General features: G+C 48.2%; 1 protein-coding gene across 1 annotated transcript in view; it reads left to right on the forward strand.

The window, feature by feature from the left end:
* The first annotated feature begins 815 nt into the window (after positions 1-815).
* Positions 816-19,278, forward strand: part of LOC103768534 (villin-1-like) — a 22,542-nt gene continuing 4,079 nt past the window's right edge. The window contains exons 1-16 of the mRNA XM_008935715.1: positions 816-884; positions 2,744-2,818; positions 4,894-5,090; positions 6,627-6,735; positions 7,053-7,163; positions 8,203-8,402; positions 8,488-8,566; positions 9,931-10,029; positions 11,991-12,144; positions 13,181-13,281; positions 13,959-14,096; positions 14,654-14,812; positions 15,701-15,880; positions 16,611-16,756; positions 17,481-17,625; positions 18,300-18,488. Coding sequence (XP_008933963.1) covers positions 816-884; positions 2,744-2,818; positions 4,894-5,090; positions 6,627-6,735; positions 7,053-7,163; positions 8,203-8,402; positions 8,488-8,566; positions 9,931-10,029; positions 11,991-12,144; positions 13,181-13,281; positions 13,959-14,096; positions 14,654-14,812; positions 15,701-15,880; positions 16,611-16,756; positions 17,481-17,625; positions 18,300-18,488 — 2,151 coding nt within the window. The remainder of the gene's footprint in view (positions 885-2,743; positions 2,819-4,893; positions 5,091-6,626; positions 6,736-7,052; positions 7,164-8,202; positions 8,403-8,487; positions 8,567-9,930; positions 10,030-11,990; positions 12,145-13,180; positions 13,282-13,958; positions 14,097-14,653; positions 14,813-15,700; positions 15,881-16,610; positions 16,757-17,480; positions 17,626-18,299; positions 18,489-19,278) is intronic.

Genomic DNA, 19,278 nt, shown 5'->3' on the forward strand with positions numbered 1-19,278 from the left:
CGAATGCCAGCCAGGAGTCAGAGAGCTGTGACTTCTCCTGGAGCTGGGCCCTGGGTTGTGAACAGGACAGCAACACGCAGGAATGGCTCACACAGGTCTTGCCCCCACACACACAACCACTTCAGTGTGGGCAGCTGAAGCCTGCCTCTTCCCCACACAGGCAGGAGAGCCTCAGGAGCTGCTCAGCTACGTGTGGACACGTGGGTCATCAGTTGGGTTGCTCCTTGTGCTCTGCTGACTGCGCTGGCTGTGTCTCCACTGACCTTTACGGAGCTGTGAGCCTGGTGCCCTGCCCTGAGGTACCTTGCAGGTGTCTTAATTTAGACCTGAATTTCCTCCTGAAGTGGAAGAACTTCATTCCTTAGGCTCCCAGTGCCCCAGGATGCCTGACCTGACCTCCAGTGGCTGCTCCAGGAGGGCATGGGTCTCCTGCAGGTCCACCGTTGTCTCTGCCACAGTGGGAACAAAGCAGCACTGATGTCAGGTCCAACACACTGCTGGATCCCTTCAACCTATTCAGAGGAAAAATAATCCCACACCAGAGAGCAGTTTTTGCCAGGCTGTGATCCCCCACTTTGGCTGGCTCCCATGAACATGGGTACCCTGGGAATGAGGATCATCCCACCTAGCTGTTGACAGCTACAGCTGTGCCCTCATCATAGCAGGGAAAAAGAGACCTCAAGGTGTGAGTTGTCTGTATTAAACCTCCACCGACAGCAAGAGCAACCCAGCTGACTGACACCATTACTTTTATATACAATTATACAGTCATTTTGGTTTTTCTTCTTCCTTTTCCTTCTAGCTCAGCCTGCAGGATGACAGACGTCGACATAAATCTCCCACCTATCGAGAGAAAGCTGGGACTGCAGATATGGGGCATAGAGGTATGACAAGAGGCAATGATGGCATGTGTCCTCTCTGTGTGTGTATGTTTCAAGAAAGATAAGTTCTTGAAGTAATCTGGGTGGGAAAAGAGTGTTACAGATAAGGTACAGTGGGAAACAGGAGACACAAACTCTCCCTGTGCAACCTTCAATGTGTTATTTCTTTGGCTTCCTGCCTGTAAAACAGGGATAATATTGATGAAGGCAACGTGAATGAAGCTGATCCCCCTCTACTGGAGGCTTTCTCAGGCCCTTCAGGAGCCAATGCAAGGCTGCATTAGCACACCAGAAAATAATTCTGAGGTCACCTTCTGCTTGTGGTGGTATTTGGTTTTGGATTGGGGCTGGACTGAGCTCATTTCTTCCTTTTTCTGGCTCAATTCACCCAGAACTTTCCCCTGCAAAGAGAGGGGGCATAGAATGAGGTGCAGAGACCATTCAGTGGAACAGTGGGAAGGGGCTTCAGTGTGTGTTCCCAAGTGATGGTGGCCCTCTGCAGGTCCCAGCTAGGTTCCAAATATCACAAGGTCTTTGCCTTTCCATTTCTCTCCAAAGCACTGCACTAATCTTCTTCCGGAGGATCTGTAATTAGAGATGTGGGAGTTCATGAGGGTCACCCTGTTATGCTGGGAAACAAGTCAGGCGACCAGAAGAATGCACATCTCTAATTCCAGGGAACCACAGAGGCAGCTCATGCCCAGGAGCTGCGTGTGCACTGGTGGGTGGCACACCCAGGCACCTACGCTGGGCAGGCATGGCTGGGTAATTGTGCACGTGCCTCAGACAGAGTGTGTGCATTTAGGATCTGGAGGGGTGAGGGACACGTCCATGTCCTCAGGTCCGTCTTTTCCAAGCACTGCTTGGAAATGAATCCCTGGCAAAGTGGTTATCCTAGCAAAGCTCTGAAAGTTACCCTGGAACTTACGGGTACTGAGTCAAAACTGTGCCCCAAAACTAAACCTAGGAAGAGATGTGCTCACTCCCCTGGGAAATTCCCTACAAATGCAAACTCTGGAGTGCTTCAGCCTGACCTCCAGGTCTTCTTGCTCTAGACCTACAGGGTTGCAGAAGGGCAAGAAGACTAAAAAACACTTGTCACTTTGCCCAAGCAGCATTATCACTCAGCACTGATGAGTCTGCACCTTGAATATTGGGTTCAGTTTTGGGCCCCTCACTACAAGGACATGGAGGTGCTGGAGTACGTCCAAAGAAGGGCAGCAAAGCTGGTGAAGGGTTTAGAGAACAAGTCGTATGAGGAGCAGCTGAGGAACCTGGGGGTGTTTAGCCTGGAGATAAAGAGGCTCAGGGGAGACCTCACTCTCTACAGCTCCCTGGCAGGAGGTTGTAGCCAGGTGTGGGTGGGTCTGTTCTCCCATGTAGCAACAGGAAAAGAGGAAACAGCCTCAAGTTGCACCAGGGGAGATTTAGGTTAGATATGAGGAACAATTTCTTCCCCAAAAGGGTTGTCAAGCCCTGGAACAGGCTGCCCAGGGAAGCGGTGGAGTGCCCATCCCTGGAGGGGTTTAAAGGACACATAGTTGTGGTGCTGAGGGACATGGTTTAGTGGTGGCCTGGAAGTGCTGAGGATAATGTGTGAACTTGATTATCTTGAAGGTCTCTTCCAACCAGAACCATTCTATTATTCTGTGATTCTCCTTTGCCTTTTCTCACCCATTAGTACTTTCAGGATTTCCCCCAGGAGTGTTTTTTTTCCAGCTCACAAGCACAGCCCTGATTCTTCCTTCTCCAAACCCTGATTGTCACCTTGGTGTTCCATGCACTCTAGCTGTCCTCTTTCACACACATCACCTTCTGGCTCTGAAGTTCTAGCGATGACACAAACACTCATTTCCTTGCAGAATATGAAGATGGTTCCTGTACCTGAAAAGGCTTATGGGACTTTTTTTGAAGGAGACTGCTACATAATTCTACACGTAAGTAAAGCTGGCAAACATTAGTCTCTTTGGTAGGCAACTGGTTGAACCTTTTTTGTTTGGCTCCCACCTGGATTGTAGGTCTGCTCATGGGTGAGAGCAGCCCTGTGGGTAAAAGTGGTTCAATGCATTTGCCACCTAATCATGCACCTGAATGTAATGGGGTTGTTGCAAAAACACTGTGTGTTTAGTAAACCAGAACTCCAGAGGAACCATTAACTTAGGAATTCACTAACATTATTTATCTTCTAAGCGAGTCATGTCCAGACATGGCAAACTGGCTGCTACCTTTCTGCCCAGCTAACCCAAGGCCCACGTCTGCAGGACTTCTAGGGGTCTTTGTGACAGCTGGCTGACTGGAGGGTCTTGTTTCAGCAGATGGTGTGGGTTATGGAGGTGTGCCACCTCCTATGTGTCACACAAGCAGCAGAGAGGCTCTGCAGCTCTTCTCATGTCTTCATTAGGACACTTCATGTGTCCCTCCCAAATTTGGTCCAGATCTACTTGCAACCAGCTACACCCAGGCTAGCCAGGAGAATGAGGAACTTCTGAGAACCAACTCTACTACATGGGCTGTACAAAGCACCTTGTGTTCCTGAATCTCTGTGGCAAGATGATGTGTCTCACTCATCTCCCAGACTTCCTTCCAAATTTCTTCATCTGCATAGAGCAATCCAGACCTCATTGGACCTGTGTCCATATGGTGGAAACCAGAAGTATTTCCCACTTCCTGGGTCTGAGTATCCCTCTTGCAAACATCTCTGTCAATCAAGAGGCAGCAAAGCCTCTACTGTCCCACAAGAACCAGATGTACACCCACTACACGTCCAGCTAGGAGAGCAGGCTGGGAGAGTGATGCAGAATGAGCCCCTTGCTCTGGCTGACCATGCCCATGCCTTTGTGCCACCTCCCAAGTGCTGAATCAGTTTGGCAGCAGCTACACAAAGACATGCTTAGAGCAGATCAGGAGTGTCCTTGCAAGGAGCTGCCTACAGATACTACATCAGTAGAGATTTTGATGCTCACAGGCTCAGCTGATGTTGGAATAGCTTCCCCAGGTTGAAAAGCCCTTGATCACAACTCTCCTTCCCCCCTGCAGATGGGAAGGCAAAAATACTCATCTTTGCATCTGCATCTTGACTGGAGGCTTTCCAAACAGAGAGAATCCACGGAACAAGGGGACTTTGATCATCTTCAATAACAGTGTATTAAATTGAGCGTTTTTGCAAACAAATTAATTAGCTGTGCCTAGAGGAACTGAGCTGCATTTGACTCCAGTTCTTCTGGTGTCTGGCGCTGCAGTATCACCCCACAAAGCAAATAAACAGAACTTAGTGTCAAATCCAGTTTATAAAATGAGCTCTTATTACCTTTCCCAGGTCTCCGTGATGGGGCTTAACGCAGTGGGTGCTGAGAAATAACTGGCACCACTCAGCTAAGGAGGAGCTTACCCCTTCTCAGGCTCTTGACTCCTGTTTCTAGGCTGTGGGAGCTCTCTGTAATAGGAGGAATCACAGCGTGCAGACGCGGGCTCAGCTTCCTCTGGAGTTCTCTCTGGTTTGCAAGTCAGCAGGACTCCAGAGGCAGTTTGTGTTACTGTGCAGTGGGACGTGAGAAAGAGAACGGGAAAGAAAGGATCGTATCCCCAGGCAAATAAATGCATTGCATTTATAAAGGTGATCTAGGAGAAGAGTCTCTTTTAAGTTCTAATATCAAACTCTACAAAAGTAGGACAGGTTGAGCGCATTAATTTTTGTAATTGCACTGGTGCTCAGTTTTCCTTGATAGCAAGAGTTATTAAAGTATATCAGAGAGAAACATCCTTCTGTTCACCACATACATAAAGCCCCATAAGTACTCTCCTGAACAAGGCCCTGGCTCCAAGCTGAGCTCTCAGGGAGCATCCTGAGACTCTGTCCCACCTCCCCTTGCCCAGGAGAAAGGCAGAGCTGGGAAGAGCCCTGAGAAAGGGCTCTGTAGTCCCTTGGTTTTGCCAGATCTCCCTGGCCAGCAATATACGAAACACACCAAGGGGCTGTGTCTTCATCCTGACTTATCTTCCCCACCTCTTCCAGACCAAAAGAACCTCTCGTGGCTCCGCCATTGATCTGCATTACTGGATTGGCAAGGACTCATCTCAGGATGAGCAAGGTGCTGCGGCCATGTACGTCACCCAGCTGGACACCGCGCTGCGGGGCAGCCCCGTGCAGCACCGGGAGGTGCAGGGCCACGAGTCTGAGACCTTCCAGAGCTATTTCCGCAGTGGCATCATGTGAGTAGCATCAAATAGGCTGGGTCGTGGTCCCTGGGGTTCCCTCTGCTTCTCTACGCCTCAGAGCCATCGGCATTTCAAAGATCTAAGAAGTATGGGTCAGCACTACAGCTGGTCGAAAGTCAGAAGAGAACTTTTCCATTTTGAAAGAATTGTTTGTATGTGTTGAGTCTGGAATCAGGTCATTCCCTTCTACTGGTCGTTTTCATGGATATTTACAGTAATTTCATCTCAACCTCCCTTTTGTTCACTCTAGGGACTTCCTTCCTCTACTCCACACACTTTAGATTAAAATGCCCATTCTGGGTACTTCAGACTAACACCCACCGTGAAGAGAAGAGCTGGTTTGGCTTATACTGGGTGTAATACTCCTGTAGTGGAAGGAAAGGGTGACTCTGAACTTCTGCCATCTAAAAGATACTGTTGAATCCAGTCATGTGGTCTGTGCCCACTTTGGGGACTTTGGAAGGTGACTCCATCAGTGATCCTCCAGGAGGACCTTCATTGGCAATAAACAGCCTAAGTGCCTTGCTTTTAAACAGCTGAAGAACACCAAGATGAATCCCCATCCTTGGTCAACACCCTATATCCCAGTCTGACTGTTGATACCTCTGTATTGTGCATCTCTGTGAGTTTCATCAGGGCTTTTGTGAGACACAAAAGTGCTTTTACCCTCATCTTAAAGATGAATAAGGGGCAATAAGGGACTCAAATTCAGACCTTCAAAACCTACCTGCGTCTGAAATCAGTATGAGTTAGACTTCATCTTGGTCTAAAAGACATCTTTATGGTCAAGAAGGAGGTCTGAGGCAGAATGAGAAATTAAAGCAGCCTCTTTTCTCACCTTGGCAGGCAGACTAATCACCACAACATTCTTCTGTGGATAGGTTCAACTGAGCCAAATACGTCTTAAGTACTCTGAATCACCCACACACCTGACCACATTTGCAAATCTCTTCCAAGCTATGATAAAATACATGTATTACTCACGTGGCAAAAACTATAATACTGTCAGTAATTGTCTCTTTCCCATAAATGACAATCATGTTGTGTCAATTATTACTGCAGTTGGATCTGTTTTCTAAAATGGTCTAGGGTATCTGGAAGTGGGTCAGACTTGCTCAAAAGCCATTGAAAAGGCTCTGAGACTTCCTTGAGGGACCATTTTTCATTGAAGTTTTACAGAATATTTAAATTCTGAGGTGTCATTGCCATGGTTAAATAGTTTTTCAGTTTGATTGTGTTACATTTCCATTGCTATCCCTGGCTTACATGTTCACCTACATAGATGCTCACAAGATGCAGAACAGCAACACAACACCCATAACAGATGGATGGACACCATGAGTCCTGGCTTGGCCAGGGACTATGAAGGTAGCATGAGGCAACACAGCATTTGACATTCCATTGTTAGCACTTTGAAACTGCATTGGCTCTGGGTTTTTCAGTTGTCATGAAAAGCCTGAGATGTTCTCAGGGGATAGAGGGAGGTATTCTCTAACCAGCACTATCCCCTTATTCCCTGGTACACAACAGCTATAAGAAGGGAGGAGTGGCTTCAGGATTTAAGCATGTGGAGACAAATATGTACAACATCAAGCGTCTTCTTCATGTCAAGGGGAAGAAGCATGTGTCAGCTACAGAGGTAAGAAGACGAGTCCTCTCTCCTTATGGATCATTTTCCCTTGCCTCTTCACCTACACCCATTTTCAACCAGGTTTGGCTGCTAGACAGCTTGTCTCTGCTCAAGGACAAGATAGTTTTCAAGACCTCACTCAGGAGCTTGGTATTATCATGAGAAGCCACTGGGCTCAGTGAATAGCTGAATGCCAGAAAAATGAGCATGTCATTGCAGACCAGTTGTTACATCCCCAAGGGCAAGTTCTTAATAGCTGTCACTTGTCTCCTGCAGCTCTTGTTGCTCTCCCTGGTCTTCCTAACACTTTAATCTCCTCATGACAGGTGGCACTTTCCTGGGACAGTTTCAATAAGGGTGATGTTTTCTTGCTGGACCTCGGGAAAGTGCTGATCCAGTGGAATGGACCCAGCTGCAGCATTGCTGAGAAATCCAGGGTGAGTACAGGCAAAAGCCACTTGGTTTACTCACAGTATCTTTAGATGCCTGGGAAAAAAAAAAAAAAAAGCAGAGAAACAGAACTCAGGATTTGCACAGTGAAAGTCTCAATAAAACCAGTAACTTGCCTTAGGGCACAAGGTCATTTTCCTTATTTCACTGATAGAGGAACTGAGACACAGAGATGTCGTGAAGCAAGACACATCAATGGGCCATCAGGAAAGCTGGCAGCCAAACTCCTAGCCAGTCATTATACACTTTAAAAGGCAGGTGGGACTGCTCCTCACATGGTGTCACCTGATGAGCTAGGAGAGGGAGAAGCTTCACGGGGAAGACAATTTTCTAGGACACAATGGCTAAAGTAGAAGATCCAATGGAGAGTGAAGAGACAAAGAAACCCTCAGGATGCTGAGGAGCTGGAGCAGCTGGAGGGATGGCTGCTGTGGGAGCAGGCCATGGTTCATCTCAGGCCTGGCAGTCAAGCAGGTCATTTCCTAGGTCTTACAGAGGGTTCCCTTTCAAAGCTATTGCTGTAAGAATCATGGGAGTAAACAAAACACTCAACAGAAAATGGAGATATCAACCTAATTAGTTGCTTGGCTTTCATGCTGCTTTTTTCACAGAAAGCATCCATCGTTTTTTGACTACTGGGAACTTTCCAATATAAAATGTGACCGGGGGCACCCAGGGTCCTACAGCTCTGCAATATCCAGCTCCATTGTCCACAGCATGCACATGTCTCTCTCCCAGACCCTCTCACAAGATCATTGGATCTGCTAATGTAGATACAGATGTAGGCAATGCCTGGTGTGGCTGTACCCTGCCTGGGAAATAAACAATATTTCCCTGAGAGTTAGTTAAGAGTCAGGCATTAGGGACACATCCCCTTTTTCAATAGCTCAATTTTGAGGGCAGAAGAAGCTTCAGAGAACTGTGGTAACCCTGCCTGGCCTGTTGGTGCTCAGTCACTGCTGCAGGTCTGAGGCACGCTGAGTTTCTTGCTGCAGCAGGACTTACCCCCTGCCCACCCTTCTGCAGGGCCTCGCGCTGGCTCGCAGCATCAGGGACAGCGAGAGAGGGGGCCGGGCTCAGATTGGCATCATTGACAACGAGAAGGACTCCCCAGACCTCATGCAGATCATGAGGATGGTGCTGGGCGAGCGGCGCGGGGAGCTCCGAGATGCCATCCCAGATGCCAAAGCAGACGAGCTGCAGAAAGCCAACGTCCGGCTCTACCAGTAAGTCCCAGCGTGGGCTCTGAGCTCTGCCCTTTCTCGTGGGGAGCACTGTGAAGCCTGACTGCTTGGTGACCCTGTCTTTCAGTGTCTATGAGAAGGACAATGACCTGGTGGTACAGGAGATAGCCACCCGGCCCCTGACGCAGGATCTGCTCCAGCATGAGGTAAGGCAAAGGGAAAGCCATCCGGCCTTGGAGCGAGAAGAGGATGCTGTGGGGTGGGTTATTTTCAGCTGAGCACCTGTCTTGATGGGATACCCCATTTCCTGCAAATTGTCAGCCCTTCCATCATCAGGTGTCTCTAAAAACAGGACAGCTTGGCCCTGCTACAACCTCAGTGGCCAGAGGCAGGTGGTGTGTTGAAGCTGCTCTAATGAGAGATGGCCAAGTGACCCTCTCAGCCAAGGACCATGTTAGCCTGGCAACCACAGTCAAGGAGAGCTGCAGGCCAGGAATAAATTCCAGATGGAAATAAGGCTTCTTCATACCTGATGTTCAGGGGTAGCCCTCCATCTGCAGAATTCAGAGCAAACAAACACTCTGCTCACAGAACCACAAAGATATGCTTTCCTGCTGGAGCAAGTGGCTGGCGTGAGTGACCCACCCTGGAAGGAGATTCCTTACAGGCCATCTGTCCAAAGGCTTTCAGAAAATAGAGGTTTTACTAATATCCTTCTGGCTAAAATTTGGCAGAGAATTGCTCATCCTTAATTCTCTGCAGAGCAAGCCAGCCTGTTGCAGAGCAGTGTTGTGCTGCAGGGCTCCAGCTGCCTTGCTCACCCTGCTGCCAGCCTTGTTAAATCTCAGCCTCCTTTTACAGGCCTAGGAAGCTTTTGCTGTTCTTGTCAAGGTTCAGTTTGAAAAATGAGAAGGCTTTGGTCACACAGTGGGTTGTCAATTTGGAGCATCAGCTCTCAGCAGTGGAGACAGGCTGCTTGACAGCCAGCTCATCCCCCTTGGCTTTGGGATCCTGCTGTGTTCATAACGATGCAACAGCTCCAGGGCAGGGGCACAAAGCAGTCATGCAGAAGATATCTAACCTGGACTTTTCCTGCTCCTCTGGTAGCAGATTTGGCATAAATGAACACCACCAGCAGTGCTGAAGGATGGTATTTCAGCAGAGGCTTCTCCTGGAGCGTTTTGGAGCTGATGTTTCTATTGGTTTGGGAATATCTCTCATGAGATACTAATGACCAGTTTTGAGCAATGCCAAAGAAAAATACATGTTTTAACTGATTACAGTTAAAAAGCAGCTGCCTGTGTCAGGTGTGCTCACAAAGTCAGCAGACCCATGAACCCCTGCCCTGCAGAGCTGATGGGAGTTGTAGTCCCTTTATGAACCACAGTTAATCCATCCTCTGTTGCCTCTGCTAATAGTTGCAGCAAGGTTAGAGCTATGCAAGGCAAGGAAATGAGCTAGCTCTACATCTAACCTAAATCTTCAAAAGGGATCCAACCTGAATAAGCTACAAATGAGGACCTTTGCCATTCCAGCACTTTTTACATCAATTTTTTCTGCTTCACCTCAGGACTGCTACATTTTAGACCAAGGTGGTTTTAAGATTTACGTCTGGAGAGGAAAAGCCTCCAGCCCAGAAGAGAAAAAAGCAGCCTTCACTCGAGCTGTGGTGAGTTGTAATGTAGGGCACACAATGTCATTAACTGAGTGCTAATCTAGCACTGGCCACTAATTACAGTTAAGTGTAGGTCTTGAGGAGCTGGTCTGTGTAATAACAGAGAGAGAGGTTAAATGTTTAAGGGAGGTGTGATGATGTAATCACAAAATTGTTCATCACCAAATTGCACTAATAGTAAGACCTGGCACTAAAACTAAGAAGAAATTCATTAAAGAAAAGGAAGTACAAAAGAAAATACTTTGTTATGCAGTAAATGGTGGACTTGTGGAATTTTTAGATGAAAGAGATGGTAGAGGCAGAGAGTCAAGATGGGATTAGACAAATACATGGTCAGCAGGTCCATAAACAGGTCACAAATCTTTCACAACACCAGTGGGTCCAGGCCCAGGTTCTGCATGTGAATTTGAGGATGATACAGGATGCTTCCACTGGGTGGAAAGAGATCTGTTATTGACTGCTATTAGGGCAGATTGGCCAACCTGAGGCAAGACCTGGGCTCCTGTTGAGGGAGTGCAGACCAGTATAGTGCCCTGGCACCTGTGCTGCTCCTCTAGATGAACTGCCATGCAGTTATTTTCTGGAGAAACAGTCCTCAACACCTCCTTTCAGAAAAATATTAGCCTTAGGGGAGCCTGAGTGAGTGAGGAATTTGGTAGGGTTTTTTTTTTTTTTTTACAAGCTGACACGTTGAAATGAATGCTACAAGGGAACTCAGATTTAATTCATCCATTCACTTATGTGAGGACCATGAGCAGTCTTATCTTCAGTGAGAGGCTACTAGAAGATAGTGAACTTCAGTGGCCCCACCTTCAACATCGTCTTACCTGGAGACACTCAGTTTCAATACCAATCGCACCTATTGTCTTGGAGAAGGAAATCTTAAACAAACTTTGCCTTAAAACTTATCTCCCAGTCCTCTGTGCTCCTCTCAAAAGCTTAACTCAGAGGCTTTTTAGTAGGCAATCAGCTCTGCAAATTTTGGCCCTGAGCTACACATGTAGAACAAAAGCTCTCTCTGGTTCAGTGTGGCAGGTGGGAGGGATGGGAGGACCATCTGCTCTGCTTTTCCCCAGGGGCAGTACACGGCTGCAGTATTTCCAGCAGAAGATGAATACTCAAAAGCCCACAGTCAGGCTCCTCCCCTGAGCCACAGCTGCCAGCACTGCACCTCCAGGTCGTCCTGGAGCCTGATGAGATAAATATGACAGCAGTTCCCAATAACGGGGCAATGACTTTGGCATTGTGGCAGGATACAGACAATTTTCTTCCCTCTCATATGGTATCAAGCACATCTGTTGAAATACTCTTTTAACTCAGTAGAGCCTCTATTGGAAAGAAATAATTTGGGTTTAGGGAAAAAAATGGGGAAAAAAATAGCAATTTGTGAGAGTTTGATCCCTTTAGAGCACACATCATGCTCTGAGGTACTTAGCTACCTCCTTCACTACCCTGGCATCCACGCTCTCTAGCATGCTGCAGGGAGGACAGTCTTCCTGTTAGAGAGGGACAAAAAGGTTGGAGACAAGCAAAGAACTGAACTAGGCTCTTTGCTTACAGGCACATGCCATCACCGCTCCCTCTACTCCTAGATCCATCACCAGAACCCATCTATGGAGCTGCCTGAGAGAGAGAGGAGGCAGCTTTTTGTTAGACCCATTGAGTAAGATCTTCTTCAAGACTTAGACACCATGTAAAGATTAAATATAGGCTGTGATCCAGGTGATCAGCCTGTAGCAGTAGGGTTCAGGCCACTAAACACAGAAATAAATATGGATGCTACAGCAAGAGCTTGTGGACACCTCCGTTTATAACTCTGAATCCTGCCTTGGGTCACAGCACTGTCTTCCCTGAGGAACATTCACTCATTAGGCTGGTTCAGACCCACATTCCTCTTCTCATGTCTGTAAAAATGTTGGTGTGTGCCCACTAATGTCCTTCTTCAACCCTACTAGGGTTTTATCCAAGCCAAAGGCTATCCTTCATCCACCAATATTGAAGTCATCAACGATGGAGCAGAGTCAGCCATGTTTAAACAGCTCTTCCAGAGGTGGACAGAGAAGAATGAAACACAAGGACTGGGCAAAGTCTACACTACTGGCAAAATTGGTGAGCATGTTTGTCTTGGACTTAGCTTTCCTACCTGTGCTAAGCAACAGCTGAGGGAACATCATTCACACTGTCTGTCTCCTACCCTCAGTATCTTGAAAATCTAATGCACATTCTTCTCATGCCTCGGATTTTCTGCCTTGGATTTTCCACCTTCTTCAATAGATGCAAAGGATTCAGGAACTGAACAAAATTCAGAAGTGCTGAGACTTCTTACACAAACCAAACTGCCTCTCACTCCAAATGTAGAAGTTGGCAGAAGATCACTCATGTCTGAAAAACTCGCAAAATTCCACACTTGCAGAACTTCCCATTTTCTTTATAAAGGGCTAAAGCTGAACCTGATAAGGAAGTGTCAGACAACATTCTGCTTTCGTTTACACTGGCATCCACCCAAGACCCTCCTGACGTCAATGGAATTATTCTGTATTTACACCAGGTGTAAATGGTGCCTCAGTTTATCACGCTGCTGAAGTGAATAGTACAATGCATTAACCCCAGAGAGTCAACAATACCAAAGAGAGAAAACTTGTGGATGAAAGATGGGATGGTGGCAGAGATGATGAATGTTTCCATCAATAACAGCTTGAGAGCCACAAATCTCTTTCCTTGCAATTTCTCTTTTCTCTCCACCTCCCTCTCTCTCCATGCTGTCCATGCTCTCTCTCTTCATCATGAGCTGGAGTAATGTAGCAATCTTATTTCTGAAAGCAATATTTTAAAAAGAGGGAAATATGGATAGATTTGGAAAACAATTATGAATGTTCAATTAGGAGACTAATATTTTTGTGAGCCAGTCCTCACTGGAACGTGCTCTATGGCCAGTTGCCAGCCTGTAGTAGAACAACACTGGAGTGCACGAGCTCTTGCCTATTCCAAAATCAACATTGGTTTACTGCTGGCAAGTCTGGCTTCTTGCAACTGCCTTCCAGGTTTTTCTCACGTGTCTAAGGATTGTGCACGAGGGTGTTGCAGAGGGTTTGTGTGTTGTTGTGCACTCACTGGGTTCTTGTTTTTGTTCTGCTGGTGCATGCAGCCAAGGTGGAGCAGGTGAAGTTTGACGCCACGCAGCTCCACGCCAGGCCAGAGCTGGCTGCTGAGCAGAGGATGGTGGATGATGCCTCCGGGGAGATAGAGGTGAGAGAGCCCCTTTTGCTAACAGGGGATGCAATCAGCAGTGTATTTCCACACATCTCTGCCTTTTCACACACAGCAGCTGTATAAGCCATGAAGCTGTGCCCACCTACCCTCCCCAAGGAAGCATGGCTGCAGCCAGAGCAAAGTGCTTGCAAACTCTAAAGCAGGAGCTATGGTAGCTCGGGGGCATTTCTCCTCCAACCCATGACCAGTAGAACAAAGCAGCCACCAAGATGACTCCTCTCCTGCCATGCATGTGGGTCATGAGACTGATAGAGTTAATCTTCTTCTCACAGTTCGGTGCATGTAACCCAAACTCCTGCAGAGCAGAGCCCCTTCTCCCTTTTTTGGGCCTCCCATGGGAGATGGAGCTGGTTGAGAGAGGGGCTGTGGGGCTGAGAAAGACCTGGAGGCTGGTCCTCCTTGAGGGCCACTGACTGCTGAAAATCCATTAATGGCACAGGTATTGTGACAGTCACTGGAGAGACCTGGCTTTGCCTCCAAAATCTTGATCAAGCTGGCATCAGTCTTGATGCCAGCATAAGCTGTCATCCAGGAGAGAGTAAGGAGTATTTTTCCAACAAAAGATCTGAACTTCAGTGGTCTGCTAGAAAAGGAGCTGTGCTCTGTCTTCACGTTGACTCCACTGCTGCTCACCAAGGTGTTTCTCTCTCCAGGTGTGGAGGATTGAAGACTTGGAAATGCAGCCAGTGAATCCCAAGACATACGGGCAGTTCTACGGGGGTGATTGCTACCTGGTCCTGTACACCTACCTGAGATCAGGCAGGCCTCACTATGTCCTCTACATGTGGCAGGTAGGTCAAACTGAAGCAGAAGGGACTGGGCTGCATCTGCTGGAAGCCTAATAACTGAAGGAAGCAAGTGCCACACAAAAATCTCAACCCAAGCATCCGGAAGAACCCACGTGCCCTTCGCTCATCAGTTGTCCACTGCAAAGCTCCCAAGCTGTGCTTTGGAGGCAGCGTGGACACTGGGCCCAGGCTGGCATCAGACTGAGTTTCAGTCAGAAATAGTTTTCAGAAGTTTCAGGCAGAAATAGTGAAGGATTATGGGGCTTACAATGCTGAGGTCAAACTCTGCAGTCTTTCATATGGTCCCCTAAATCTCAGCTCCTGGAGTCATGTGAGCATATGAATATCCCAAAGAGTATTTACCTCCCCTGGAATGCAGAGAGAAGCTTTGTAAGGGGATGCTAAACTCTCCAAAACTAGTGACATTTAAACATTTGGTAGTTTAAACCCTGAGCTAACAATATTATAAGCAGGGTTTAGGGTTGGCAAGATGTTGCACTGTGCAGAGCTTTCTGCCCTTCATCTCATGACGTTGCCTGTGGCACCTCCTCCTTGCCCAGGGCCGCCATGCCTCTGTGGATGAAGTCACTGCCTGTGCCCTCAACGCCATCCAGCTGGACAAGAAGTGTGGGGACGAGGCTGTGCAGGTGCGCGTGACCATGGGCAAGGAGCCCACACACTTCCTGGCCATCTTCAAGGGCAAGCTGGTCATTTATGAGGTAAGGTGGCTGTGTGAGCAATGCGAGGTGCAAGCACCAGCGATGGCTTGGCAGTTGTGATGGAAACGGTCCAGGAAAACGGGCTGATATTCAGGAAGGGAGCCTGCCAGGTCGGCATGGGCTGGCAGATGGAAGTGGTGGAGCATTTCTACTACTTCCTAAGTAGCCTGAACACCATATGTGTAAACACAGTCCTGGCCTGACCCAGGCTCAGCTGTCTTCACACAGTGTTAATGTGTGATGCTCTTCCCAACTCTGTCCCAAAATATTTTGCAGGGTTACAATAAGACAATCATCCTGTAAATTACAGATACCACTATCCAGAGGGTTCTCCAAAACATCCTACAAACAGTTGGAAAAAAAAAATCAAGCATGATTTGAATTGTGCCTGCCTGAATTATATCATATTAACCACCGACCCACTTCACTTGCTGCTTTGGCTGCCAGCATCTGTGGTGGAGATATTGCAAACAGCTGGGAAAGAGGGGATTTACCATCAGCTCTCAGTGCTGGTCCCACCACACAACTTCTGTGGCAGATGCTGAGGGCAGCTAGAAACCTGAGTCCAACTGCCTTGCCCAGTTTACATGGCAAACGCTTTGTGGACATTGAGATCTGTTCACATTGAACTTGAACATCCTGATAGGAGCTGGTCGTGAGTTGAAATAACTAGGGTGAAATGGAGAAGCTCTGACTTCTGGGTTTTATTCTGGCGTGGAACCAGAAGGTGTTTGGATTTCCTCACCTGCCGTGTGCAGGACTGTGGTCCATCGTTGCAGCAGCACGGCAGCTTGTGACTCCAAGGGCGTTCTTCCTGAGACCAGCTGCCCTGGGCATTGCAGGTTCCCCTCTCCTCCCAGTGCCAACCCCCCCTCTGTTTGCCCGCAGGGCGGCACGAGCCGGGCTCAGCACAGCACCCCCGAGCCGGCCGTCCGCCTCTTCCAGGTGAGGGGCACGGATGAGATGAACACCAAGGCCACGGAGGTGCCGGCTCGGGCCTCCTCCCTCAACTCCAACGATGTCTTCCTGCTGGCAACCAGCCAGGTCTGCTACCTGTGGTGTGGGAAGGTGAGACGGCGGCGAGGCCAGGGGGGCAGCGATGGGACCCGAAATGACTAACGTGGGTTTGGGGCTCCTACCTCCACCCAGCTCTGCAGGCACAGCCCTGGGCAGGCAGCGCGTTGATTTCAATGGAGGAAGGCACACCCAGAAGGCTCCATTCATGGGAGCTCAGCAGTAACTAAGACAGCCCTCTTTAAACAAGAGTGACCCATCTTTGGCTTCACCTCACCTCAGTGTGGGGCTTTGAGCAACTTTCACTCCAGGTTCTCTGGCTGTAAGAAATTACCTGGGATTAGAGCATATGATTTATCCTGTTCTAGTGGTGTGTTTCAGGAGGTAGATCAAACTGAAGCAGAAGGGTTGCCCAGAGAAGCTGCAAATGCCCCATCATTTCAAGTGCTGAAGGCCAGGCTGGGTGGGGCTTTGAGCAACCTGGTCTAGTGGGAGGTGTCCTGCCCATGGCAGGGGGGCTGGACTAGGTGTTCTTTAAAGGTCCCTTCCAGCCCAAAGTGTTCTATGATTATATGAGTTTTGCTCTAGATACCATTGGCTGCACTGAATGTCCCTTCAAGGACTGGAGATGGATTCTGAGTGAACAGCTCAGATGAGACCCTTTGAAGCATTCAAACAAGTCCAAAACTCTCCAGAGGAGGGTTAGACCAAGAGGGCTTTTCCCCATGGGTGGGGTTTGCCAGTCTGTCCCTAACCCCACCTCCATCCTACATCCTGAACACAGGGGTGCAGCGGAGATGAGAGGGAGATGGCAAAAGTGGTGGCTGACATCGTTTCCAAGCGGGATAAGCACACCATTTTGGAAGGACAAGAGCCAGCAGAATTCTGGGAAGCCTTGGGAGGCAAAGCACCTTACGCCAGTGAAAAGAGGTAACAGTGACCTGCTCGCTCCTATGGGCTTGGCCAGGCAGCGTTAAGAAGGGGATCAAAACTTTGCAGGAAGGTGGGTGAGGACTTTGATACTATGCCCTCACTGAGGAGAGGACAAGGTCAGAATATCACCAAAAGCTTAGTCAGAAACCACACCAAGATGCCTCTTTCCTAGATTTTGGATCAGGCCTTCAGTGAAGCAGGAGCTGCAGATCCAAACTCTGCAGACAAGGGTGTGCTGCGTCCTCCTCTCCCCACAGTAAATCCATCCCATATCTTGCCACAAGGGCAACATGAACCACATGCTCCATCTCCAGCCATTATTAGCTTTATGGGCAGCCCCAGAAAATTCATGAAACTAAATCTGCTTTTGAACAGCCTGGATTTCTCCAGCTCCCTGGGCAGGTGATGGGTTCCTTTGCAACCAGGTGATCTGCTGTGGCTTTCACCTGATACAATGAACTTGGCTTACGGAGATAGTGAAAGAAACATTCTGCTTTTGTTTTCTTTGGATGGGGAAAAATTTACCTTTTAAATTGTTAAAATGGTCCAACAGTCCCCTGAGACCTGACACTGCTGACTTTCAGACCCTCAGATGACTGTTACCATCTTCCCACCTCTTCCATCAAGGTCATTACAAGTAGCAGCAGGGCCCTTCAGTAAACCACAAGGGAAAGGTTTCCATCTTCTCTTGCTTTTTCTTTCTTTGCCATGCATGAGGAAGGTTTCAAGAGCAGGTCACACACTACCAGCCTCGCCTCTTCGAGTGCTCCAACCAGACGGGCCGATTCATCATGACAGAGGTGGTGGGCTTCTGCCAGGAAGACTTGGATGAAGATGATGTCATGCTGCTAGACACATGGGAAGAGGTCAGCACAGAGTCCCCCTCTTTTTCTCCCCAGACATATTTTCAAACAGGTTATGGCTTAATTGGTTTGAATCCACCATTCAATGTGAAACCAAGGTCAATATGCCTTCTGTCCCATCTCCAAACCCTTCACGATGCCTGGTCAGACAAGCAGGTGTATGTCCAGTCCCTCTCACCCAGGTACAAAGCACAGGAGTGAGGTAGTATTGCTAGCCCTGTGTCAGAAAGGAGGGAACTGAGTCACCTGCTCCATGCCTTGCTCCAAGGTGAGAAAAGTTGGACCTGCTCCAGTCTTTGCCAGCCCATACGAGGGGGTGGCACCTAGAAACCCTCCCCCTCATTTCCCAGTACCAGTGATGAGAACCTGCTTTAGACTATTGGAAACTGTCTCGGGGGGGTTGCTTTCCAAGGCATTGGGAGTTTTGGCCCATGCAAGGATTGGGTTCTGCTGCTTTCACATGTACAAGCTGTTTCCTGAAGTATTTATGCTTTATGCCTGTCTCAAAAGCAAAATCTTTCTTGGCTGGGAGTAAATCTGGGATCAAAATCCCAGGGGACTATTGGGAAACAACATTTCCAGTCTTATCTCTGCTCCAGTTGGCAGAGGAGAGCAAACAGCCGTGTCGGCACCGCTCCTCACCGCTCGCTGCTCTTCAACACCTTCTCTCCTTGCAGATTTTCCTTTGGGTTGGCAAAGGCTCCAACACGTACGAGAGGAACGAGGCTGTTGCCTCAGCCAAGGAGTATCTCAAGACCCATCCAGCAGGGAGGGACTTGGCAACTCCAATAATACTGGTGAAGCAGGGCTATGAACCCCTCAATTTCACAGGATGGTTCAACGCTTGGGACCCCTACAAATGGAGTGTAAGTTGCTGGACAAGCAATGTGCTCAGGTGCTTGGTGGTGCTTAAAAGGTGTTGTTGTGGGTGAACATATCCTCTGTGGTGTGTGGAATGAAACCTTGCTATGACATGTCCTGAGCTTCACAGCTTCCCAGTGCTACCTGAGCAGCTTCTGCTCCTTCACCAGCAAAAAACACCTGTTTGGTGAAGCTGGGGATTTTGCAAGTATAAGTAAATGTGCCTAAATTCACAATATTAACATTTTTATAAAAAAAAAAAAATTAAGGAAAAAACAAACAAACAAACAAACAATAAACTAGGTTCCAAAGCAAGTTTGTGATTTCAGCCAAAAATGGGTTGGGGCTGCTAGTAGTAAAGTCAAGGTCAGAGTGAAAACAGAAGCACCCCACATCATAAAGAAAATAGAAAAAAAAGGGGTTCATTTTCAAGAACACAGCCACAGAGAAAATATTATGACCCAGCTTTAAGGGCAAACTCTGGAGAAATGAAAGATGGAAGCAGACAGGTCTTGTGCTCGGGTTTGCAGACTGCCTGTCAGAGCCCAGGAGCTCCTGAGCAAGGTGACCCTCGGTCCCTCTGTGCAAGCTTTCTTCTCAAAAGCTGATTTACACATACCAGCATTTCACTATATAGAAATGGAAACCTGCCCCGGGAGAGAAAGGAAAGAAAGAAGTCATAGAATCATAAAATGGTTTGGGTTGGAAGGGACCTTAAACGTCACTGAGCGCCAGCCCCCCTGCCATGGGCAGCGACAACACCCACTAAACCAAGCTGCACAAGTCACCTCGAAC

This window comes from Merops nubicus, unplaced genomic scaffold (genome assembly GCF_000691845.1).
Source record: "Merops nubicus isolate BGI_N331 unplaced genomic scaffold, ASM69184v1 scaffold2900, whole genome shotgun sequence".
Lineage (NCBI taxonomy): Eukaryota > Metazoa > Chordata > Aves > Coraciiformes > Meropidae > Merops > Merops nubicus.